General features: G+C 49.8%; 2 protein-coding genes across 3 annotated transcripts in view; one reads left to right on the top strand and one right to left on the bottom strand.

Moving 5' to 3' along the window:
- Window positions 1–22,064, top strand: part of DMAC2 (distal membrane arm assembly component 2) — a 169,350-nt gene extending 147,286 nt beyond the window's left edge. The window contains exons 7-13 of one of the 2 annotated variants that reach the window (XM_042968769.1): window positions 3,133–3,380; window positions 16,488–16,607; window positions 18,145–18,341; window positions 19,724–19,804; window positions 20,331–20,467; window positions 20,562–20,724; window positions 21,145–22,064. In XM_042968769.1, the coding sequence (XP_042824703.1) occupies window positions 16,563–16,607; window positions 18,145–18,341; window positions 19,724–19,804; window positions 20,331–20,467; window positions 20,562–20,724; window positions 21,145–21,322 (801 nt within the window). In that variant the 5' untranslated portion in view covers window positions 3,133–3,380; window positions 16,488–16,562 and the 3' untranslated portion in view covers window positions 21,323–22,064. Of the gene's footprint in view, window positions 1–3,132; window positions 3,381–16,213; window positions 16,433–16,487; window positions 16,608–18,144; window positions 18,342–19,723; window positions 19,805–20,330; window positions 20,468–20,561; window positions 20,725–21,144 lie in introns of both variants that reach the window. The other variant, XM_042968770.1, reaches the window with a different exon arrangement.
- Window positions 11,210–12,788, bottom strand: ERICH4 (glutamate rich 4). Its single transcript, XM_007086641.3, has 2 exons — window positions 12,611–12,788; window positions 11,210–11,489 (listed from the first exon to the last, which is right to left on the bottom strand). The coding sequence occupies exons 1-2, from the start codon at window positions 12,782–12,784 to the stop codon at window positions 11,262–11,264; spliced, it is 402 nt and encodes a 133-aa protein (XP_007086703.2). The 5' UTR covers window positions 12,785–12,788; the 3' UTR covers window positions 11,210–11,261.
- Window positions 22,065–23,382: the final 1,318 nt, after the last annotated feature.

Raw genomic sequence — 23,382 nt, forward strand, 5'->3', positions numbered from 1 at the left:
TAACCTCTTTTTTTTTTCTTCCCCTCCCCTAAGAGAACATTTTTCAAAGCGAACAGAAAATGCCTCTTGATGACTTTCCTTCCACTCACAAGCCCCAGGATAGGGCATCGAGGGCCCCCCACCCCTCAGAGCAGGTGAGAACTTCAAATCACAGGAAATGGTTCCAGAGCAACTGATCTTGGAAAATCACCCATCCTTACCCCAGAGAGCCAGATGGTGCTCTTGGGACTGCCATCATTCTGGATTCAAGCTATCTTAGGGAATCACATTAAGACACTGGATTTCTTCTCCATTTTTGACCCTCACGCAGCCCTGGGCTGTGGGGCCCACACTGGGCTCAGTAGCCCTGGGCTTGTTAAACTGACCTTCCCTTTATCTAGGAGCCTTTGCAGCTTGGGTCCACAAAGCCCCAGCATCCCTGCCTGCTGGTGGGCTGAGACACCTGCCAGGTACACATGGGCAGGGATGCAGGGATGTGATGAATCTGAAGTCCCAGAGGAAGGACCCTGGCTCAGGAGAGACCATGGAGGGGACAGGGTGTGAGGGGAACAACCACCTAGTGGGAACATCTCTCCTGAGGCTCACCTGGGGATGGGCAGCCTGCATTGTTCTGGCTCTTTTGCCTCATCATCAAAAGGAAGCATTTAAACATCAGCCTCTCATGGGGTGCCTGGGTGGCTCAGTTGGTTAAGTGTCTGACTTCGGCTCAGGTCATGATCTTGGGGTTTGTGAGTTCGAGCCCCACGTCAGACTCTGTGCTGTCAGCTCAGAGCCTGGAGCCTGCTTCAGATTCTGTGTCTCCTTCTCTCTCTGCCCCTCCCCACTTGTGCTCTGTCTCTCTCTGTCTCTCAAAAATAAATAAATGTAAAAAAAAAAAAAGATGAAAGGGCCAGATCCTGATGGTGTTTTCAGTCTCTTGGAGCAACTGCTTCAATATTGTCCGCTCTTTGACGTGTGGCTGTAACAGGAGGGTGCTACATCATCTTGAGTGTGAAAAGTCTACAGCTTCTCTAATTTGAGCACGATTGGCTTCTTACACAGTTTCTCAATCTGAGTGGTTTCACCTCAAACCAACTTGTGGTGGAAAAAGTATGTCCTAAAAGGGCAATGGGTTAATGTTTGAAATTAATTAGTTAATGGTAAAGCAGCTAAGAATATAAAGTAGAGACAGGGCCATCTCTCCAATAAGTGGTGTTAGGAAAACTGGACGGCCACATCCAGAAGAATGAAACTAGACCACTAGCTACACCATAGACAAACATTCACTCAAATCAGATTACAATCTTGAATGTAAGACCTCAAACCACAAAACCAGTAGAAAAAAAAAACACAGGCAGGGGCACCTGGGTGGCTCAGTTGGTTGAGTGTCCAACTCTTGTTTTCATCTGAGTCATGATCCCACAGTTTTGTAGGTTCCCTCCCTGGGTGGGGCTCTGTGCTGGCAGCATGGAGCCTGCTGGGGATTCTCTCTCTCCCCACTCTCTGCCCCTTCCCCACTTGCACTATCTGTCTCTCTCAAATAAATAAATAAACTTAAAAAAAGAAGAAGAAAGAAAAAAACAAAGGCAGTGAGCTCCTTGACATCAGACTTGGTGATAAGTTTTTGGACTTCACACCAAAAGCATCAACAGTTAAAGGATAAATAAACAAGTGTGGGGGGTGCAGAGTGGCTCAGTTGGGTAAGCATCCAAATCTTGATTTCAGCTCAGGTCATGATCTCACAGTTCATGGGATCGAGCCCCTCATCAGGCTCTGCACTGATGGTGCAGAGCCTGCTTGGGATTCTCTCCTCCCTCTCTCTCTGCTCCTCCCTCATTCTCTCTCTCTCTCTTTCAAAATAAAAATATATAAACATTAAAAAAAGAAAAAATAAGCAAGTTCAACAGCAACAAACTAAAAACTTCTGCACAGCACGGGCACCTGGGTGGCTCAGTCAGCAAAGTGTCCAACTCTTGATCACAGCTCAGGTCAGGTCTTGATCTCTGGGTCATGAGTTCGAGCCTCTGTTGGGCTCTGGATGTGAAACGTACTTCAAAAACATTAAAATAAATAAATAAAAAGCTTCTGCAAAAAAAAAGAAACAATCAACAAAATGAAAAGGCGACCTACCAAATGGGAGAAAATATTTGCAAACCACATGTCTCATAAGCAATTAACCCCCCAAATGATCTTATTCATATGGGCAGAGCAGCTGAATAGGCATTTTCTCAAAGGAGACATACAGCTAGCCAACAGGTACATTAAAAGGTGCTCAACATCATTAGTCATCAGGAAACCGAACCAAAACCCCAATAAAATCACCCCACAGTTAGAGTGGCCAGTATCTAAAGACAAGAGAGAGCAAGTGATATGGAGAATGTGGAGGAAAAGAAGGCCTTGTGCAGTGTTGGTCAGAATGTGCACTGGTGCAACCACTGTAGAAAACAATATGGAGAGTCCTCCAAAAATTAGAAATAGAACTACCTTCTGATGTAACAATTCCACTTCTGGGTGTCTCTCCAAAAGAAATGAAATCACTATTTCAAAACAATATCTGAGCCCCCATGTTGACTGCAGCCTTATTCACAACAGCCAAGACAGGGAAACAATGCAAAAGCCCATCAAGTGTTAAATGCATAAAGAAAAGGTGGGACCTTATACAATGGAATATTATTCAGCCATAAATAAGAAGGAACTCTTGCCATCTGCCACAACATGGAAGGACCTTGAGGGCACTGTGCTGAGTGGCAGCAGTCAGTCACAGAAAGACAGATACTGTACTATCTCGCTTATATGTGGAATCTTAAAGAGAACAGTTTATAGCTACCTTGCCTGAGAGGCAGGGGCGGTGGGGAGGAGGAAAGGTGGTAACAAGATAAAATCCTCCGGATAAGTAGGTCCTGCAGACATAATGTACAGCATGGTGACTATAGTTAACAATACCATCTTACACATTTGAAAGTTACTAAGAGAAAAGTTTGTAACTCTGTGAGGTGGTGCAGGTTTGCTCCACTTCTTGCGGAGATCATTTCACAATATGTACATATATCACATCAGGATGTTGTGCACCTGGACTGAGACGATATTGACTGTCAACTATACTCAATAAACCTGGAAGAAAAGATATAAAACAGCAGTATTTCTGTCTTCTAGGTCATCTAACAGAAAACAAAATAGGGTGAAGGAGAATGAGTGAGAGTATCACAAGGGGATCTTTCCCTAAGATGCTCAGTGAAATCTACCATGGTGAGGTGACATCTGAGTGAGACCTGAAGAGAGGGAGGAAGCAGTAATGTAAATCTCTGCACGAAGATTATTCCAAGAAGCACCTATGCCCGGGGGCAGGACCTGGCTTGAATGTGGAGGAAGGGTCAGGAAACCACTGTGGCTGGAACACACGGGTGAGTACGATGGCTTGGGAAGGAAGGGCAGGAACAGGGTGGATGGGGCAGGGCCACTCAAAGAGTCATCTGCAAGGAGCTCAGGAGCTTGGGCCACACAGTAGATGGGCCACATCACTAAGTGCCCTGTTTCTTTCAGCTGACATTTTCTTCATTGCAAGACTTTCTCAACCAAAGTGTTGAGCTGATTGACTTTCTGGTAGAAACTCTGTCTTCTAGCAGGCCATCCTCACCCTAGGTATCATCAATGTAGGGCCTGTGGGCTGTGGGAGGACTTTGGGTTTTGGTGTGATTGAGATGTGAACAGCAGGAGGGCTTAGAACAGAAGAAGAATGACCTGGGGTTTTGAAGGAAATCATCCCTGAGAAACAGAGATCCTAAGTGGGGAGATTGGTGTACAGGACAGTGTACCCAAGGAGACAACGGGAAGACCAGTCAGGAGACTGTCACAATACCCTTACTTAGGAATGATGGTGGTTTGGATTCTATTTATATTTTGTGGACAGATCTCAGGTTTGGTGATGGAATGGAGGCATCAAAGGTAATGCCAAGTTTCCTGAACTGAGCACCTGAAGGATGCTCTTGACCTTGACTGAGAAGAGGAAGACCTGGGGAGGGTCAGGCTGGGAGGAGGGAGGAATGAAGGTCTTGGGTCTCCATTGTGGAGATGCCCCAGTGAGGCCTAGGAGAGATGCCCAGATTGACTTATCTCATTCTCCTCCAATCCCCTTGGAAAGCCCATCAAAGCCTGACAAGCTATAGACATCAATTCCCAGACTGACTGACAGCAGAGCCATACGTGTGTGGAAAAGCAGAGTGGGTTGTGAGATGCACATTGTGCCTCCAGGCACTCAGGCCAATGGAGCCAGTGGTTCCCAATCTTGTTGCTACTGAGAGGCTGTAGAGGTGCTGTGGCCTGAGGCCAATAAAGAGTCATGATTTTCCAGTTTTTCTCTCCAGGAAGTAGCAACAGCTTCCCTAGCAATCTCTATCTCTAATCCCAACATGGAGATCTTTCTGGAAGCTACAACTTGAGCCTGCCTCCAAATATATAAGTAAAATATTAAATAAGTAATACTTCTGTAAAAAAGGATGGCAGGCATTGACAGACTGGTGATGATACTGGGTCATGAATCAAACAAGGATTATGAGTTGGGTTTTTATTTTTTATTTTTTTATTTTATTTTATTTTATTTTTTAATGTTTATTTATTTTTGAGACAGAGAGAGACAGAGCACGAACGGGGGAGGGTCAGAGAGAGAGGGAGACACAGAATCCAAAGTAGGCTCCAGGCTCTGTGCTGTCTGTACAGAGCCCGACGTGGGGCTCGAACTCACGGACCGTGAGATCGTGACCCGAGCTGAAGTCGGACGCTTAACCGACTGAGCCACCCGGGCGCCCCATGAGTTTCTAATTCCATCCCCCTAACTCAAAAAACAGTGAGAGATAGAGAAAAAGGTCAGTCCCCATCATATGTCATATGGACAAAGACCTAAGAAGTTTGGGCTTCTTGGACGAATCTTAATCAGGTGTGTAAGGCTTGGCCAGAACAGAGATATCATTTTGATGTGGATGGCCTACAACCCCAGGGACATCTGGATTTGTTACACAATCCCACTGCAGCTCGAACAAGGCAATTTTTATTCTAGTCCTGATATTCACACTGTGAGCACAACAGTTCTGGCTCCCTGCCATCAGATGTTCTTTCTTGTATTGCTGACCATGCTAGACATTGCCCTGGTAAGCCCTGTGTTGCTGTGTGTTCTGTCTCAAGGTGATCCCAGAAAAGACCTGACTTCTCTGTCAGGGGCCATGCTGGGTAGATCTCCCTGGAACAGCACCAGCTCCCCTGGATGGAACCCCAGTCATCTCTGCTCAACATGCTCTGAGGCTACTTAGTGATTTTTCACTTCCCTCTTAGAAAATGGGAACTCAAGTACTTTCTTCCCCATCACCATGACACACACACTTTTCCCTTCCCCGTCTCTGCAGTACTATCCTAAGACCAAAGTTTAGCACAGACCTTATTATATCTATTTAATGCTATTCATATTTGAGTCAGACAGTTGTGATCACCCTGCTTCCCACCTTGGATTGTGAAATTGTAAATGTGTATTCTGGTGTGCTTGGGCGGCTTGGTCGGTTGAGCATCCGATTCTTGACTTCAGCTCTGGTCATGATCCTAAGAATGTGGGTTCGAGCCCCAAGTCTGAGAGAGTCTCTCTCTCTCCCTCTGCCCCTCTCTCCCACTTACACTCTCTCTAAAGTAAAATTTAAAAACAAATTTTTAAAAATGTGTATCTCTAAAGTACCTTCGGGCTGGAAAACATTCCGCTGAGAGCTACAGAGAAGGGGAGGGGGGGGGACATTTAGAGACCAACAAGGACACAGAGAAGAAAAAGGCAAAATGTTGGTGCGCCTTCCCATCTCCCCAGGTTACCTTGGGGTGCTGCCGCCCTCTGGTGGCTACAGTACATATTGCAGCCCCTGGTGCCTCAACCTGTCTTCTTACAAGAGCCCATCAATCCATGGTCACTCCTTGGGCAACCAGCTACATAAATGGCAGGATGCAACATAAAGTGAAAATGCAGGACTTCTTGTTCAAAACTAATTAGTAATCTCAGGATGCCAAAAGCAGAGTTTTAGAGACAGTTCAGGCCCTTCTAAGTGTGTGATTGCACAGATTGCTAACCTGTGAAGCCAGCCCTGCCTCACAGGGCAAATGGCTGTGCTCATCCTCCATATGAATTCCACATCAACTCTAGATATAAAAAAAGCCTACAGAAATGGTGAGACCTGACTGTCTTATTCCCCCATGGGAGAATTTTCTTTCTTTTGAAAATGTCACCTGACATTTTGCTCTGGCCCAATCAATGACCAAATTGGAGATGATTCCAGCATCAAAAGAATCAATGAAACACATTGACTATATAAAAATCTGTAATTACCCTCAAAAAAGAGGCTGTACACAGCAATTTCTTACTTGACACATCTCCAAAGGCAAGGGAATTAAAAGCAAAAATGAACTACTGGGACCTCATCAAGATAAAAAGCTTCTGCACTGCAAAGGAAACAATCAACGAAACTGAAAGGCAACTGATGGAATGGGAAAAGATATTTGCAAACGACATATCAGACAAAGGGCTAGTATCCAAAATCTATAAAGAACTTACCAAACTCAACACCTGAAAAACAAATAATCCGGTGAAGAAATGGGCAGAAGACATGAATAGACACTTTTCCAAAGAAGACATCCAGATGGCCAACAGACACATGAAAAGATGATCAACATCACTCATCATCAGAGAAATACAAATCAAAGCCACACCGAGATACCACCTCACACTGGTCAGAGTGGCTAAAATAACAAATCAGGAAACAACAGATGCTGGTGAGGATGTGGAGAAACGGGAAACCTCTTGCACTGTTGGTGGGAATGCAAACTGGTGCAGCTGTTTTGGAAAACAGTGTGGAGGTTCCTCAAAAAATTAAAAATAGATCTACCCTATGACCCAGCAATAGCAATACTAGGAATTTACCCAAGGGACACAGGAGTGCTGATGCATAGGGGCACGTGTACCCCAATGTTTATAGCAGCGCTTTCAACAATAGCCAAATTATGGGAAGAGCCTACATGTCCATCAACTGATGAATGGATAAAGAAGATGTGGTTTATATATACAATGGAATACTACTTGGCAATGAGAAAGAATGAAATCGTGCCATTTGCAGCAATGTGGATGAAACTGGAAGGTATTATGCTGAGTGAAATAAGTCAGAGAAGGACAGATATCATATGTTTTCATTCATATGTGGATCTTGAGACACTTAACAGAAGACCATGGGGGAAGGGAAAGGGAAAAAATAGATACAGAGAGGGAGGTAGGCAAACCACAAGAGACTTTTAAATACAGAGAACAAACTGAGGGTGGATGGGGGGTGGGGGAGAAGGGAAAATGGGTGATGGGCATTGAGGAGGGCACTTGTTGGGATGAGCACTGGGTGTTGTATGTAAGCCAATTTGACAATAAATTATATACATTTAAAAAAAAAAAAAGGCTGTAAAAACCATCCCCTAGCCGATCCCCACTGGAGGTGACAATAGGAGCTCCTCACTCTGAACCCGGGTCCTGTTCTTCCAGCAGATACCAGGGCCCAGGGGTGAGGGAGGCCCTTTTGCACAGAAGGTGCCTGTGTCTGAATCCAGGAGGGATGATAGAGTTAGTGACTGTCCTTGTGCATAATGGGCTCAAGCCAAGAACAGGATGGGGAATGCAGTGGCGGGGGCGTGGTGGGGGTGGGTGCTGGGGATGTGACAGCCGTAGGCATTAGGCGTCTCCTCAGGGCCCCACAGGATCTGAGGGATTAGGGAGCTAGTGCTGGGAAGACATATCTCCCTGTTTCTATTGAGGGGGTGGTCTTCTTGCCTCGGAGGGGGACACTGCATTAGTTTGGCAGCTTGTGGCTGCCATAACAAATTACCACACACTTGGTAGCTTCAAACAAGAGGAAGTTTGTTCTGCAACAGTTCTGGGGGCCAGGAATCCAAAATCAAAGTATCAGCAGGACCACATTCCCCCCAGAGAGTCTAGGAGAGATTCCGTTTCTTTCCTCTTCCAGCTTTTGGTGATCTGAGTCATCTGACTCGCACAGCCTGGACAGAGCTTTCGAGAGACCCCAGACTGTCCTCAGCCTCTCTCTAGAGTATCTCATGAGGGAGAGGAACTCTGCTCCTTTGTATGCTCTTGGGGTGTCTTTCTCCTTCCCTGGGTGCTGGGGTCTGACTTTCAATGCTCTCCCCCCACCCCCACAGCAGATTTCCCCGCAGCCGCAGACCTGGCTAAGGTTGGCAAAGAAGGATCAGTTTGGGGATGGAGCCTGAACCCCTTAATCTCCCTGTACCTCCCCCCTTCCCAGTCTTGCAGGACTCCCCTGGACAAAAAGCAGCAGGTTTTTCTAAGGAGGAAATCCCCACGGACAGGGACTCAGCACCTCTTCCGCCAACATATCACTTCTCTGGGAACATCCTCACTCCCAATAGAAAGTGTTTTGATGAAGAATTACAAAAACGTGAGCGTGTGTTTGTCTTCGCCGGGAGTAATGATCTTATGAGCATCCAAATGTCTCCCCTGAAGAGATGTCTCTACTTAGGCGGGAGCCCTCCCACTGCTGACATAGGCATCCTTTCTGCAAACGTAGACCTCAGGAATAGGGACATGAGCAAGGGGGACTTCTCTCCTCGGCCGCCATCCACAGATACCTGCCTCCTGCAGGTGGAGCTCTGAAACACCTAGAAACCCTCGCTGCCCATGTGCTCACACCCACATTCCATTTAACGAACGTCTGAAATAGTGACATGTAGTAAAAAAACGGGAGATTTGATCGTGATTTTCAATTTTCTAGCCGTCATATTTAAAAATGTAAATAGGTGGGGCGCCTGCGTGGCTCAGTGGGTTGAGCGTCCGACTTCAGCTCAGGTCATGATCTTGCGGTTTGTGAGTTTGAGCCCCACGTCAGGCTCTGACGGCTGCTGACAGCTCAGACCCTGGAGCCTTCTTCGGATTCTGTGTCTCCTTCTCTCTCTGCCCCTCTCCCCCCCCCCTCAAAAATAAATAAAAATTTAAAAAAATATATGTAAAAATGTGAGGCGCCTGGGTGGTTCAGTCGGTTGAGCGTCTGACTCTTGATTTCAGCTCAGGTCATGATCTCTCGGCTTGTGAGTTCGAGTCCCGCATTGGGCTCTGTGCTGACCGTGCACAGCCGGCTTGGGATTCTCATTCTCTCCCTCTCTCTCTCTCTCTGCCCCTCTCCCACTCACACTGTCTCTGTCTCTCTCAAAATAAATAAACTTGAAAAAATAAAAATGTAAAAAGGAGCACCTGGCTGGCTCATCAGTGGAGCAGGTGACTCATGATCTCAGGGTTGGAGCTTCAAGCCCCACATTGGGTGTAGAGGCTACTGAAAAATAAAATCTTTAAAAAAAAATAGGGGCACCTGGGTGGCTCAGTCGGTTGAGCATCCAACCAGGTCATGATCTTGCAGTCTGTGAGTTCGAGCCCCACATCGGGCTCTGTGCTGACAGCTCAGAGCCCGGAGCCCGCTTAGGATTCTGTGTCTCCCTCTCTCCGACCCTCCCCCCACCCTGTCTCAAAAATAAATAAAAACTAAAACAATACTTTGAAAAAATAATAAAAAAGGGGGTACCTGGGTGGTTCAGTAGGTTAAGTGTCCAAGCCTTGATTTCCACCCAGGTCGTGATTTCACAGGCATGAGATGGAGCCTGCAGCCAGTCTCCATGGTGGCTGTGGAGTCTGCATAAGAGTCTTTCCCTCCTTCTGCCCCTCCCCTCCCCTCACACAGGCTCTAACTACATAAATAAATAAATAAATAAATAAATGTAAAACAGACAAGCACACGAAAAGATGCTCAAAATCATTAATCATTAGGGAAACACAAATCAAAACCATAATGAGATACCACCTCCCATCCATTAGGATGAAAAGAAAAAGAAAATAAGCATTGGTGAGGATGGAAAGAAGTTGGAACCCTCGCACATGGCTGGTGGGGACGTCAAATGGTGCAGCTGCTGTGCAGAACAGTCTGCGGGTTCCTCAGAAAACTCGAACACGGAATTACCACAGGATCCAGCAATTCCATTTCTGGGTATATCCCCAAAAGAATCGACAGCAGGGACTTGAACAGATATTTGCACATCCTCGTTCACAGCAATGTTATTCACAGTTGCCAAAGGGTGGAAACAATCCAAGAGCCCATTGACAGAAATGTGGATAAACAAAATGTGGCGTGTTTCTACAATGGAATGTTATTCAGCCACAAAAAGGAAGGAGATTCTGACAGCGGCGTCTGGGTGAAGCGCCCGACTTCGGCTCAAGGTCATGATCTCACGGTTCATGAGTTCTAACCCCACATCGGGCTCTGTGCTGACAGCTCAGAACCTGGAGCCTGCTTTGGATTCTGTGTCTCCCTTTCTCTGCCCCTCCCCTGCTCGTGCTCTGACTCTCTCTTCTCTCTCCCTCAAAAATAAATAATCATTAAAAAAAAATTTGGGGGGTGTCTGGGTGGTTCAGTCAGTTGAGCGTCCACCTTCGGCTCAGTTCATGATCCCGAGGTCTGTGAGTTCAAGCCCCACGTCAGGCTCTGTGCTGACAGCTCAGAGCCTGGAGCCTGCTTCAGAGTCTGTGTCTCCCTTTCTCTCTGCTCCTCCCCGGCTCATGCTCTGTCTCTCTCTCTCTCTCTGTCAAAAATAAATAAACGTTAAAAAAATTTTTTTAATAAAAAATAATTTGGCTAAAATGGTAACTCATTATATACATTTTACCACATTAAAAAAATTTTCAAATACACAGGAGAAACTAATTTTAGTAATATGTTTATTTATCCCATTATGCAGAAAATAGCATCTCAACAAAATTTTTAGATTGTTGAAATGTCTTAAATATTCTTTTGATCATAGGAAGCCTTCGAAATTCGATCTGTAGTTCCGTGTCCCACGCACCTCACTTCAGACCAGCCATGTTTCAACAGCCACTTGTGGGGGGGGGGGGGGCGCCATACTGGGCAGCCTTGCCCACCTGCCAGCATCTCCATCCTGTTTGCAAAGACCCACGTCTCCCCTGCAACCCACCTGCAAATACACCTACAGTTTCTCTGCAAACCTCCCACCTCGCCTGCAAACACAGTCCCGGGCCAGCCCCTCAATCTCTGTGCAGAGATTGTATTTGCTTCAGAGAATGTATTTGCTTAAGGAACAGGTGTTGATTCCAAATCTGTGTCGGCAGGTTGAGTTGACCCGCAAATCCCCCCTCCTTTGCATAAATTTGCATCTCGTTCGTGTGTCAATCAGAAGCACCTGGCAGGGTCTCAGATCGTCATCTCAAAGTCCGGGAGTTGGTGGCCTGGGGCTGAGAAGGAGACCCCCAAGTGTCCCTCCTCCTGCTTCCCCTCGGGCTCTTCCTCGTCCTCCTCTTCCTCCACGAGGCTCTCCTCCTCTTCCAGGAAGGTGACCAGGTCCTCCCGCAGAGCCCCCATCTCCAGCCCCAGGCTGCACAGCTGGCCCAGCAGCTGGACGTCCACTTGGCGGAGGCGCCCCTGCCAGTGGGAAGGGGAAGTCATGGGCACCCCGCCCCGGAGGGCAGGGGGGTCAGCGTGCCCCCCCCCCCAACCTGCTGGAGTCCTGGAGAAGATTCTTTGCTTGACCAAAGTTCAGCTAAGCTCCTAAATCCTCTCTGGGCCTATCTGTGCGTTTCCTCGTAAATCCAGTTTTACCAAGAATCTCCCGACTGATCACTCCCGCTATCTGATCTGGTTCCTCGCGCCCCATCCCTTGCCCAGCTCACGTCTCATCTCCCTGGCCTGTCTCCAGCAAGAATCCAGTTAGTCGCTAGGTGGAGCCAGATGCCCCTCTTCCCCCTGATGCTTTCACTTAGATTTTCCATCCACTGACCCCCACTCGCTCCTTCACTAGAAATTTCCACTTGCCCCTACTGTGTTCAGAGCTGAGCCCTCATCTCTCCCCCACTGAAGTGGTCCCTACACCTATCACTTTACCGTCTTTAATACAAGTCACAAGTAAGCTTTTCTTTAACAATCCAGGCCTGCAGCACCTGGGCGGGGTCCTCCCGGTGTCCTGGATCCTGACTGCCAGCCTGCTTCTCCCAGGGTCTCTGGATCTCTGCCTCTGTCTCCCCCTGTCTTTGTCTCTATTTCATTATCCTTCACTGTCTCTCTGTGTGTCTCTGAATCTTTGTGCCTCCCTTATTGTGTGTCTTTCTTTTGTTACCTGAATTTGTTCTCTGTCCCCCCCTTGTCTGTCTCTATGTCTTTCCATATCCCTTTCTGTCTGTCTCTATTTCTCTGCCCCTGCCTTTGCCTGTCTCCATCTCTCTGTCTCAGATTTAATTTGAGTCTCTGTCTCTGTTGCTCTCAATCTCTGCTTTCTATCTCTGTCTCTCTTTTTCTGAGTCTCTGTGTCTCAGTCTCTCTCTACTCCTGACTCTCACTCTTTGGGTCTTTCTTTGTCTCTGTCTCTCTCTCTCTGCTTGTTTCTCTATTCTTGTCTCTTAATTCCTTTTTTTTTTTTTCTTGTCTATTAATTTCTGCCCTTCAATCTCTGGCCCCTTTGCAATTTTATTCATTCCCATTCACCCAGGAGTTCTCCGTCCCCACCCCCACCTGCCCCCATCTCTTGCCCTTCCAAACCCCTCACTCACCAGCTCCTCCAAGATCCACAGCAGACTCTCCCTGGCACCTGCAGTGTCTACTCCTGGGAACAAGAGGGTCTGGCCAGCTCTCCTCACTGGCGGGGGGGCCCTCAGGGCACGGGGAAGTGGGCCCAGTCCTGAGGGCACCAGTCCCGCCTGCCTCAGTTGCCTCCACAGTTCCATAGTCTCTGAGTAGTGGCAGCCAGGAGCAGAAAGTGACAAGGTCCAGATTGACCCAGTCCCCTGAGGAGCTGGTAGGGGAAGTGGGGGGGGGGGGGGAAGGGAGCAAAGAGCGGGGGATGGGGGGAGCAGGTGCCTGGGACATAATTCCAAAGTCCACTCTCTGGTAAGAACTGGCAGCCTCATGGGGGTTTTCTTCCTTCTAAAGTCTAACCTCAGCTCTGCTCACAAGGGCCCGGCCACACCCCCTCTGGCGGATGCCAAAACCCCCACCCTTCTTGAGCCCTTCTCAGGCCTAACCCCTCGTGGGTGCTGTGGTCAGTGGATGCCTGGCCTCATCTGTCCCATCCCCTCCTGTGTCCCTCCCACTGCTCCTCCTCAGCCTCCACACTTCCTCTGCATTCTCCGGCTTGGACCTCGTCCTCCCCACTTGGGCCACCCCAGGGCTTTCCAGTTAGTGTGCCTGAGGAGCCAGGGGTGGCTTCCAGGCCACGATGCCTCAGCTGAGGTGCCACAGGGTCCAGGCTGCTGGCCCACAGCTGAGCAGTGGGCGCTGCTGATCCCTGACTTGCCCGCAGAGTCCATCGCTATCAGCGTGGGCCCTGCCATGGAAAAGACTGGGGTGTGGGCCTCCCTCTGCTAGAGTCCCTCTCTCAGGCCCAGGGTTTGAATTCCACCTGCACACCCATGGCTCCCAGGTCTCAGACCCCAGTCTGACCTCCATACTGAGCTCCAGACGCCTACTCAGCATCTCCACCTAGACATCTCAGGCGTCTCAAGGTGAATATGGTCAACACAGCTCTCAACTGGGACCTACCCTGTTGTGTTAGTTTCCTGCTGCCGCTGTAACAAAGTACCACTTTGTGGCTTAAACCAACGCACAGTTAGTGTAGTTCTGCGGGCCAGAAGTCTAAAATGGGTCCACAAGGCTGGGCTCCTTCTGGAGGCTCTAGGGGAGAATCCATTTCCTAGGCTTTCCCAGCTTCCAGAAGCCACCACATTCCTTGGCTTCTTTGAATCACTCTTGCATCCACCGTCACATCTCCTACTGACTGACCCCCTGCCTTCTAGCTAACAGGACCCTTGTCATTGCATTGGGCCCATCTTGATCATCCAGAATAATCGCCCTGTCTCAAGATTCTTAACTTAATCGTGCCTTCCTTTTACCATATAAAATAACAGATTCACAAGTTCCAGGGATCAGGGCATGAATTTTGGAGGGGTGCGTGTGGAGTGGGGGGCTCTCTTCAGCCCGCCGCACTTGCCCTTTCAAATCTATCACTTTCCCAGTCTCCCTGTCTCCATAATTGGCCTTCCCATCCTTTTAGTTTCCTGAGCTATTGTCTCAACCTTCAAAACAGACTCATAATCTGAGCACTTCTCACCATTTTCCATTGCCCCATCCCCGCTCCTGTCTCCATTCACCTCTTGCTTGGACTACTGCGGTAGCCTCTTGGCTGGCCCCCACTTCCACCCTTACTGCCTAAGGTCTGTTCTCCACCCGGCAGAGATGATCTTTTACAAAAATGTAAATCAGGGGCACCTGTGTGGCTCAATCAGCGAAGCAGCTGACTTTGGCTCAGGTCATGATCTCGCGGTGCGGGAGTTTGAGCCCCGCATTGGGATCTCTGCTGACAGCCTGGAGCCTGCTTGGGACTCTGTCTCTCCCTCCCTCTTTCTGCCCCTCTCCTGGGCTCTCTCTCACTCTCTCTCTCAAAATAAATAAAGAAACAATTTTTTAAAATGTAAACCAGGAATTTCTTGGGCCTTATGCTGAGCCATGGTGCTGCTGGAGAGCCAGCACTTCCTGATGAAGCTGACCAGATTCTTCTAGAAGTGCTGTTTGTCATGCAGCGTGCTGATCACCCTAAAGAAGTATGATGGTCAGACTAAACCCATTCCAAGGAAAGTTCTGCGGAGGGTTGCGAGCCCTCAGACAGCAAGTGTCTGTTAAGAGCTACTGATGGCAAAGATTAGCACTGTGGGAGCTCTGAAGAAGTGAACAAGTTTCAGATGGCTTACTCAAACCTACCGAGAGCTATCATGGATGGGCGGAAGGAGGACAAAAAAACAAGAGTAAGAAGAATGAAGCAGCACAGTGAAGGGCACCAGAGTTCCAACTAACCACCAAATTACTACACTTCCGTTTACTACACTTCCACTTCCGTTGCTACACTTGTCGTTTTTACTTTTGGCCACAAAGCCAGGTTCCTGGTTCCCCTATAACAACTTTTCATGTGAGATTAGGGTCATTTTGGACTGCAGCACGTACAGGGTAGTTGTAAGAAGCCAAGTTTATTTTATCTTATTTTTAATTTTTTTAATGTTTATTTTTGAGAGAGACAGAGTGCAATTGGGGGTGGGGAAGGGGCAGAGAGAGAGAGAGAGAGAGAGAGAGACACACAGAATCCGAAGCAGGCTCCAGGCCCAGAGCTGTCAGCACAGTCTGAAGCGGGGCTCACACCCACGAACTGTGAGATCATGACCTGAGCATAAGTCTGACGCTCAAACGACTGAGCCACCCAGGCACCCTGTGAAGCCAAGTTTAGTTTAGAATTGGCTAGTTGGTCTGTGTTGCATGGTTGCATATCCCGGAATTATAATGTCTCTGTAGCTATGGGTACAAAAAAAAATGGATCATTAAACCTGTTATTTATTCGCAAAAAAAAAAAAAAAAAAAGTAAATCATATCATGACATGCCCCTGAGAATGGAATAGGGCACAGTCCACTTCCTGCCCGCCACTCTGACCTAGTCTCTTACTTCTCTCTGATAGCTGGTTCCCACCCCTGGGCCTTTGCACTGGCTGTTACAGCTGCCTGGAACACCTTTCCCCTAGATCTTTGAATGGCTGTTTCCTTCTTATCCTTCATCTCCACTTAAATACCTCGTCTTCAGAGAGGACTTTTTACTCATGTCCTGACTCCCTAGTCACTGCCTATTATATTGCCTGTTGTTATTTGCCTCTTATCAAACGAGTTACCTAAAATTATCTTGCTTATTCTTTTGTTTCTTGTCAATCCTTTCTCAGCCATGGAATGTTGACTCCCTGAGATAAGGGCTTGGTCTTTCACCATAGTAACCCCAGTACCCAAAACAGTGTGGGCCACGTGCTAGATACTCAGTAAACACTTAAGTAATTCTATCCACAAGACTTCATACTCAATCTTCACACTGAGAGATGGAGTTGAACTCCAAACTGAAATTGTAGACACATCACAGTACTTGTCTTGAGACCTCATCTCTCTTATCCTGAAGTCTAACCGCACCACCCACTAGACCTTTTCCTTCCCTGATCCTGGTGTAAAGAATGACTCAGTTCCCTAGTCAGTATGAAAACTGGAGGAAGAGAGCAGCTCACGGGGACTGTGAGTACAGTCGGAGGAAGGGTACTCTACCAGTCTACCAGGAAGGACTAACCGCTATCTCCTAGGAAAAGCCTGCAGAGTCTGATTGTAAGGACCATGGAAATGGCAGTGGGAGGAATCCCTAAACCGGAGTAAAAAGTGCGTGTGCCTTTAAGAGGAGAGTCGGAAAAATAGAGAGGCCGGCACCCTAGGAAAAGTAGTCTCAGGCTCGATCAAGCGGGTGGGCTAAGAAAAACCGGCCCCTTCCGGTTACGTAGCCTGGCAAGATGGCGGCGCCCAAGGCGGTAAGTGACCGGATCTCCATGAGCCCCCAGATTGAAGCCTGCTCTGCTGTCTCAGCCTTCAGGGTTCCTGTCAACACCCAGGAAGCAAGGAGCAAGAGACAGCAGAAGGCCTCTCCCACTAAGGCTCGCGATGGGATCGCAGACACGCAGCCTCTGGGGGTCGGGAAGGATCGGTGTGAGTCGCAGATAGCCGGGGCGCTTTAGGGAGGAAGCGGGGCGGGGACTTGGCTGGGGGAACCAATGGGGAAGCAGGGAGTGTGTTCCGAAAATGGCGCACCCAGCCAATCAGAGGGAGGGATCGATTGCGGGCTCTATGAGTCGGGCTGGCGAGTGCCTGGGAGTGGGACCTGCAAAGGAAGGGGGTTAGGGAGGGGTTGGAGAAGTCAGGGTTTGAGGGCCTGCGGTAAGAGACAAAAGGATACAGTTGAGGAGAGCTCATGGGACAGTTCGGAATTTTTATGGAAAAGCAAAGGGATGATGGGAATTGAGGACAGGAAACAAAGGGTCAAATTTAGCAGTTCTGAGGGAGGGACCTGGGGGAAATTAAGGGAAGAACTTGCGATATTCCTGGAGGGAATTTAGGAAGACCTGAGTAAAATCAAGGAATGGATTTAGGGAAAAATAAAGTGAGAGGTTGGAAACCTGGGAATTTTGAGGAAAAATAAGGATTTGGGCAAATTGTTGAGAAAATTTGGTTGAAACAGAAGGAGAAATTGGAGCAGGCTAAGAGAAGACTGGAGGAAGATTGAAGAGGAGGTAGATTAAGGGTGGTTTGGAGAAACCAAGAAAAATTAAGATTATATTTTGGGGAGGGGCGCCTGACTGGCTCAGTCAGTAGAACGTGGGACTTTTGATCTTGGGGGTTGTGAGTTTGATCCCTGCATTGGGCGTAGAGATTACTTACAAATAAAATCTTTAAAAAATACATATTTTTTGATCTTGGGGGTTGTGAGTTCGATCCCTGCATTGGGCGTAGAGATTACTTACAAATAAAATCTTTAAAATATATATATTTTTTGATCTTGGGGGTTGTGAGTTCGATCCCTGCATTGGGCGTAGAGATTACTTACAAATAAAATCTTTAAAATATATTTTTTTTTTGATCTTGGGGGTTGTGAGTTTGATCCCTGCATTGGGCGTAGAGATTACTTACAAATAAAATCTTTAAAATATATATATTTTTTGATCTTGGGGGTTGTGAGTTCGATCCCTGCATTGGGCGTAGAGATTACTTACAAATAAAATCTTTAAAATATATATTTTTTTTGATCTTGGGGGTTGTGAGTTCGATCCCTGCATTGGGCGTAGAAATTACTTACAAATAAAATCTTTAAAATATATATATTTTGGGGAGATAGAAGTGGGTTATTTAGGAAGACTCCAAGGAAAATGGGGTATAATTAAGGGGATATTTTGTGGGAAATTAAGAGCTCAGATAATACACAAACATAAGGGTTTGGGGAAAGATCGGGGGAGAATTGGGATGACCAAGAATGGCCAAATCAAAGAATTTAGGATTGAATTTGGGGGAAACATGGGGAAATCTGGGAGGGGAGGGGTCCCAAAAGCAGAATTTGTAAGTTCTGAAAGGAGAAATTTGTGAGCCAGGAAGCAGTGTTGGGGAGACAATTCATGGACCAAGAACAGGGGTATCTGGCTCTGACTCTCACAGGACACTCCAGACTCAGCGTCTCCTTTCCCATCCTCCCCAGTCCCTGCACCTGGTGGCCCCAGTATGGAATGGGGGTACCAGGGGCATTGGTGGCCTGAGCAGGGTGGTGGCCCCCGAGGGCAATCAGAAGAAGGGGAGGTCGCTGCTCCAGTTCCTGGCTGACCGCTTCTATGACGTGGAGGCTCTCAGGGACCACCTGCTCCGAAAGCGGGTGTCGAAGGTGCACCAGAAAAATCGGTGAGAACCCTTGGCCAAAAAGACCCTGCTGCTGGGCCTTACCAGGGAGAACTCAGATCCTGCCCTTGTGACTCCCAGACAGCCGTGTGGCTTCCATACCAGCCCTGCCCAGTTGTATCTTCATCTCCAGCCACACCCTTCCCAAGGGTTCGAGCTCATATGGGTGACCTGCTGCCCACCATCTCTTGGAGGCACCTCAAGACATGGATGGCACCTCAGACTTAACACGGGGAACAGCAAGCCCTTGACTTGCCCCTAAGAAAGTCTGTTCACCCGCAAGCCTTCCCCATCCCAGGAGACAGCAGCACTGTTCCCAGTGTTTCAGGCCACATTCCAAGGAGTCCTCCCTGATTCTTCTTCTCTTGTCTTCCACCTCCGGCCCACCAATAAAATACTAGATCATCGCAAATTTGACCCGTTGTTACTGGTCCTCACTATTTTAGTCTGGTCTGAGCCCCTTCATTTTATGGTTAGGGTTAGTGCACTAATCTCCTAAACTGATCCCCCTTTGCCTCTTCCAGTCTATGGTCTATAAATCATCCAAAGGACTCTTAAGAAACTAAAATAGAGGGATACCTGGGTGGCTCAGTCTGTTAAGCATTGGACTCGGTTTCAGCTCAGATCATGATCTCACAGTTCTGTAAGTTTGAGCCCTACATCGGGCTCTGCACAGACAGTGTGGAGCCTGCTTGGGATATTCTCTCTCTCTCTCTCTCTCTCTCCCTCTTTCTCAAAATAAACTTTAAAAAAAAATGGAAAACACTATTTTGCTTAAAAACCTCAAATGGTTTCCCCTTGCAACTAGAATGAAAGCCAGACTCCAGGGCCTAAAATCTGAGCCTTGAGACCCCTACCCCTACTCCCCTTATGCCCACCAGCATGGTGTCCACGTGGCTATTTTTTTCTGCCATCCTAATTTGAGCCTCTGAGCCTTTACACTAGCTGTTGTCCCGGCCTGGCAGGCTTTTGCCTTGACCTTCGACTTTCTTCCCACCACTCAAATCTCTGCTCAAGCGTCACCTCCTGCATGAAGTATTTCTTAATAAAGCAGCGTTCTGCTTCCCCACCCCTGAGCCAAGGCACTCCTAGTCAGTCCCTCTGTGTTGTTTTCATTGTGGAACAGAGTCTCTCTGCAATTCGCCCTTAATTTCCTGGTTATCTGTTTCCTTCTGTATATTAGCTTCACAAGGGCAAGGGCCACTATCTGTTGGTGCCCAGCACTGAATAGATACCAGTAAATCCTTGCAGCCTGTGTCATCAGTCTGTCTGTCTGCATGTCCCAGACCTGCTGCTGCAGACTCTGGGCAGCACCCGGGCATGGTGGGGGAGGGGTGTGGGGGGACCTCCTGGGGCCGCACCCTCAGCTACTGTTCTCTCCACAGACCCTTCAACCACATCAACCAGCGATACGGTCCCTACGTCGCAGGTGCCTATTTCATCCTGAAGCAGGGAGGTGCGGTCAGGTATGATGGCACAAGTGTCCCAAGTGGGCTTGGGGGAGGCCGTGGGGCACGGACCCTGAGGCTCTCCTGACTCCCCATGAGCTCCGGGCTCCAGCCCCTACTGGCTCTAGGGCTTGGGGCTGGTTCCTGAACTTGTTCCGCTCTGTCACCTGTAAAACGGGACAGCAGTTGTACCCAACCTATGAGATTTGCTGCAAAGATTCAAAGCCATTTTGCTACCAAAGCACTTGGAACAGGCCTGGCCCAGCACACGTGCTCAGTAAATATCCATGTTTCTTTTCTTTCCTTGGCCCCTTCCTTTCTCCTTCGTCCCTTCCTCCTCCTGGTGTTTCTCCCCTTTTTTCTTCTTCTTTGAAAAAGGTCATTTATGCATCTACCCCTCATTTTGTTCCCATGAAACCTTTCAGGGCCTGATGTAGAGCGAGTGCACCAGATCCCGTGGGACCATGTCGCCCGGGGCTGGGGAGCATCCTCTGGAGGTCTGGGGAGGGGGGGTGTCCTGCTGACACCCCTCCTCCCCTTCCAGGTTTCAGGGCAGGGAGTGGATCCGGCCAAATCAGCGTGGCCACTTCTCTCTGGACTTCTTGAAGTTGCAGGCGGTGCCCGTAGAGGCCGTCGATGCCAGCGGCTGTGCCATCAACTACCAAGGCCTGGACAGCCTCTGTGAGTGCGGTGGAGACGGGCAGGGCCGTGCGTTTTCCCTTTGGCGGTGGGTTCCAGAAAGGCCCTCAGTGCCGTCCCTCCCGCCCCCTTGCAGTGGCCCTGAAGGAGCTCCAGTCCCTGTGGCTGCAGCGCTGCCCCCACGTGGATGACTGGTGTCTCAGCCGCCTCCACCCGCTGGCCAGCTCACTGCAGGAGCTCTCGCTGGCCGGCTGTCCCCGAGTCTCTGAACGGGGCCTCGCCTGCCTCCACCACCTCTGGTGAGACCGCGGCTCAAGCCAGGGTGGGGGCTCCCACCCGACAGGTGCGGGAAAGCGGGGAGGGGGCCAGTCAGGCAGTCCCCGTGTCCCCGCCGCCACGACTAATCCGGAGCACGTGTGGGGTCGGCACAGATGAGCAGTCGCGGTGAATCTGTGGCAGAGGGAAAGGATGCCTGGTTTTTCTTCCTTTTGGTTTCAACGAAGACCCCGTGACATTTGCACTGTTGTAAACAGTAGGAGCTAGAGTGTGCGTCCGGGATTAACGTGGTGGGTGTCGTGTACTTGAGCCGCTCTAACGTTTTCTGGACCCTGGAGGACTTTACTGTTAAGGAGCTGGGGGCTGAAGTGGGGGCTGGCACACCCCCTCCCCGACACAGAGGCCATCCTGACGCGGGCCTCCCCCTTGGTGCCTCCTCTCAGGAACCTCCGCAGACTGGACATCTCGGACCTCCCTGCCGTGTCCAGTCCGGGCCTCACTCGGATCCTGGTGGAAGAGATGCTTCCTAGTTGCGAGGTCCTGGGGGCCGACTGGGCCCAGGGCCTCAAGCTGGGGCCAGAGGAGCAGCCTCGGGACACAGCCGGTCCCATCCCTGCCTAGCCCTCGGCCAGCCACCGTCAGGCTGGATCTCAGCGGGACCCGGCGGAGTGTCCCACGGTTCCCCATACTTCTGGCTTCCGTCGGGTTCACTCGGCGTGGGGGTTGGGCTCTGGCTGGCTGCATCCTGGGGGGAAAGGTCACAGCTCCTGTCTCCTGTCAGGAGGCTCTGTCCGCAGGCTTCTCTCCTGGGTTCCAACCAACAGTCGCCTCCTCCTGCCTCTTCAGGCCTGGGGGAGGGTTACCAGCCCCAGGAGCTGTGCTTCCCCCCGCGGTTTCCCCACACCTGCCCACTAGCACGTAAGAGACTCTGCCCTTGTGTCCAGAGACTCTCCAAGTATCTTTATTTGAGTGTGCTGCTGCTTCCTGCCTGGACCTGGCTGACACGGGGGCGCTGCTGGCATGCCAGGGGACGGGTCTTCGGGGTGTGACACCGCTCAGCTGACCGCAGGCTACGGCATCCCTGGCCTGCACTCACGAGATGCCGGGAGCGCCCCAGGTCCCACAGTGTTGCCGCTTACCCACGTATTGGCTCCGAATTCAGCGTTCTCGTTTGCTCCGTGAAAACCGACCTGGGCCTTTGCTAAGTGGCACGAAGAGGTTTGTCAGTAGAGGGCGCCCGAGAGGTTCCAGGAGGAGAGGCTTTTGCTTCCTGGTTCCCGACGACGATGTGCTCACTCTTCGGTCTGGGCTCCCTGAGTGCTCGGTGGTCAGCAGCTTCCCCCGCCCCCCAGCAACTTCCCCCCTCCCCCCCCCCCCCCCCCCCCCCCCGGCAGCTTCAGAGCTGTGCCTCCACTGAGGCATCTCCCTGCAGATGACTCTCCACAGCACCCCACCTGGGGGACCTCCAGTAAATGCTGAGGCACCTTACCAGCGAGTCCCTGTTATTTCAATTTGCCATTCAAGTCAATAATTCTTTACATTAAACTTCACCTGCTCAATTTACTGTGTGGTGTTTCTCTCCTGACTGGATCCGCGTTCATACAGCACTGGCATCTGGAGTGTTCCAGGAGACAGACTCACAAAAGCTGGGATTTGGGGTTGGTCCTGTCCTGCCTCTGGAGCTCAGGGCTGAGCTCTTGGGTGGTGAGAAGCGGGATGGAGAATTCCACGGCTGCGGTGGCACCACAGTCAAGCTCTCGCCTGGGGCTGTGATGAGGTGCCAGCTGAAGCACGTGTCCCGGGAGCCCCCGGGGCTGCTGCACCTGACCCATGTGACAGTAGTGACAATTCTAAACATAGGTGCTGGACACATTCTTTGGCATGCCCTTCAGTGCTCACAGACAATGACAGGCTCAAGTCTGTTTGCTTAGCTCAGGCCAGGGTCTGAGAACTGGGGAGCTTCTGTGACTGCCCCCCCTCAAAGTTCTTCCAGCAGGTGGCCAGAACTGAAAACACAACCTAGAAGTCTGTGGGTTGTCGTTACGACGGTTGGATTCCCAGCCTTGACAAGTTTCTTATGTGCAAGCGTGGGTGCTGACTGGTACGCGAGGGACCTGAAATCTGGAATGGGGTCGTCTGGTTGGAATCAGAGGAGGCAGACGATCTCACGCTCCCAAGTCACTAGAGCTTCCCTTCCCAATGTCCGAGGAGCCCAGCAGCCTTCCCGTGCTTAACAACCCTGTGCTCACCTCACCCAAGCAGAGGCCTTGAAAGCAGGCATCTACGCCCCCGCAGACTCCTCACAAGCACCCCTGCTATCACCGGACCCACAAATGCCAAGGGTCAAATCTCTGCCCTCCAGGGTGCAGACGTCCGCCGGGACCCAGGGCGTGCAGCTTTCTACACTAGAAGAATTGCAAGATTTGCAAACATATAGTCAGAAACCGGGGGACACCGGGGTCTAAGGGTGTTAGACCAGTGACGGTGGATATGGGCCCACAGATGGGCCAAGTTCACGGGTCCGTGGGCACTTACTGGAAGTGATGAGTTAGCTAGTACAGCTGGGTGGTTCTAAGGGCTCTCTCCGGTCGGCTGACTGGAACTTGGACTCCAGTGTGGCCTGCAGTTAGGAGAGAAGCCAGAGAGGCCCTGACGTAATCTGGAGGGGGGGGACCCAGCGC

This window comes from Panthera tigris, chromosome E2 (genome assembly GCF_018350195.1).
Source record: "Panthera tigris isolate Pti1 chromosome E2, P.tigris_Pti1_mat1.1, whole genome shotgun sequence".
NCBI lineage: Eukaryota > Metazoa > Chordata > Mammalia > Carnivora > Felidae > Panthera > Panthera tigris.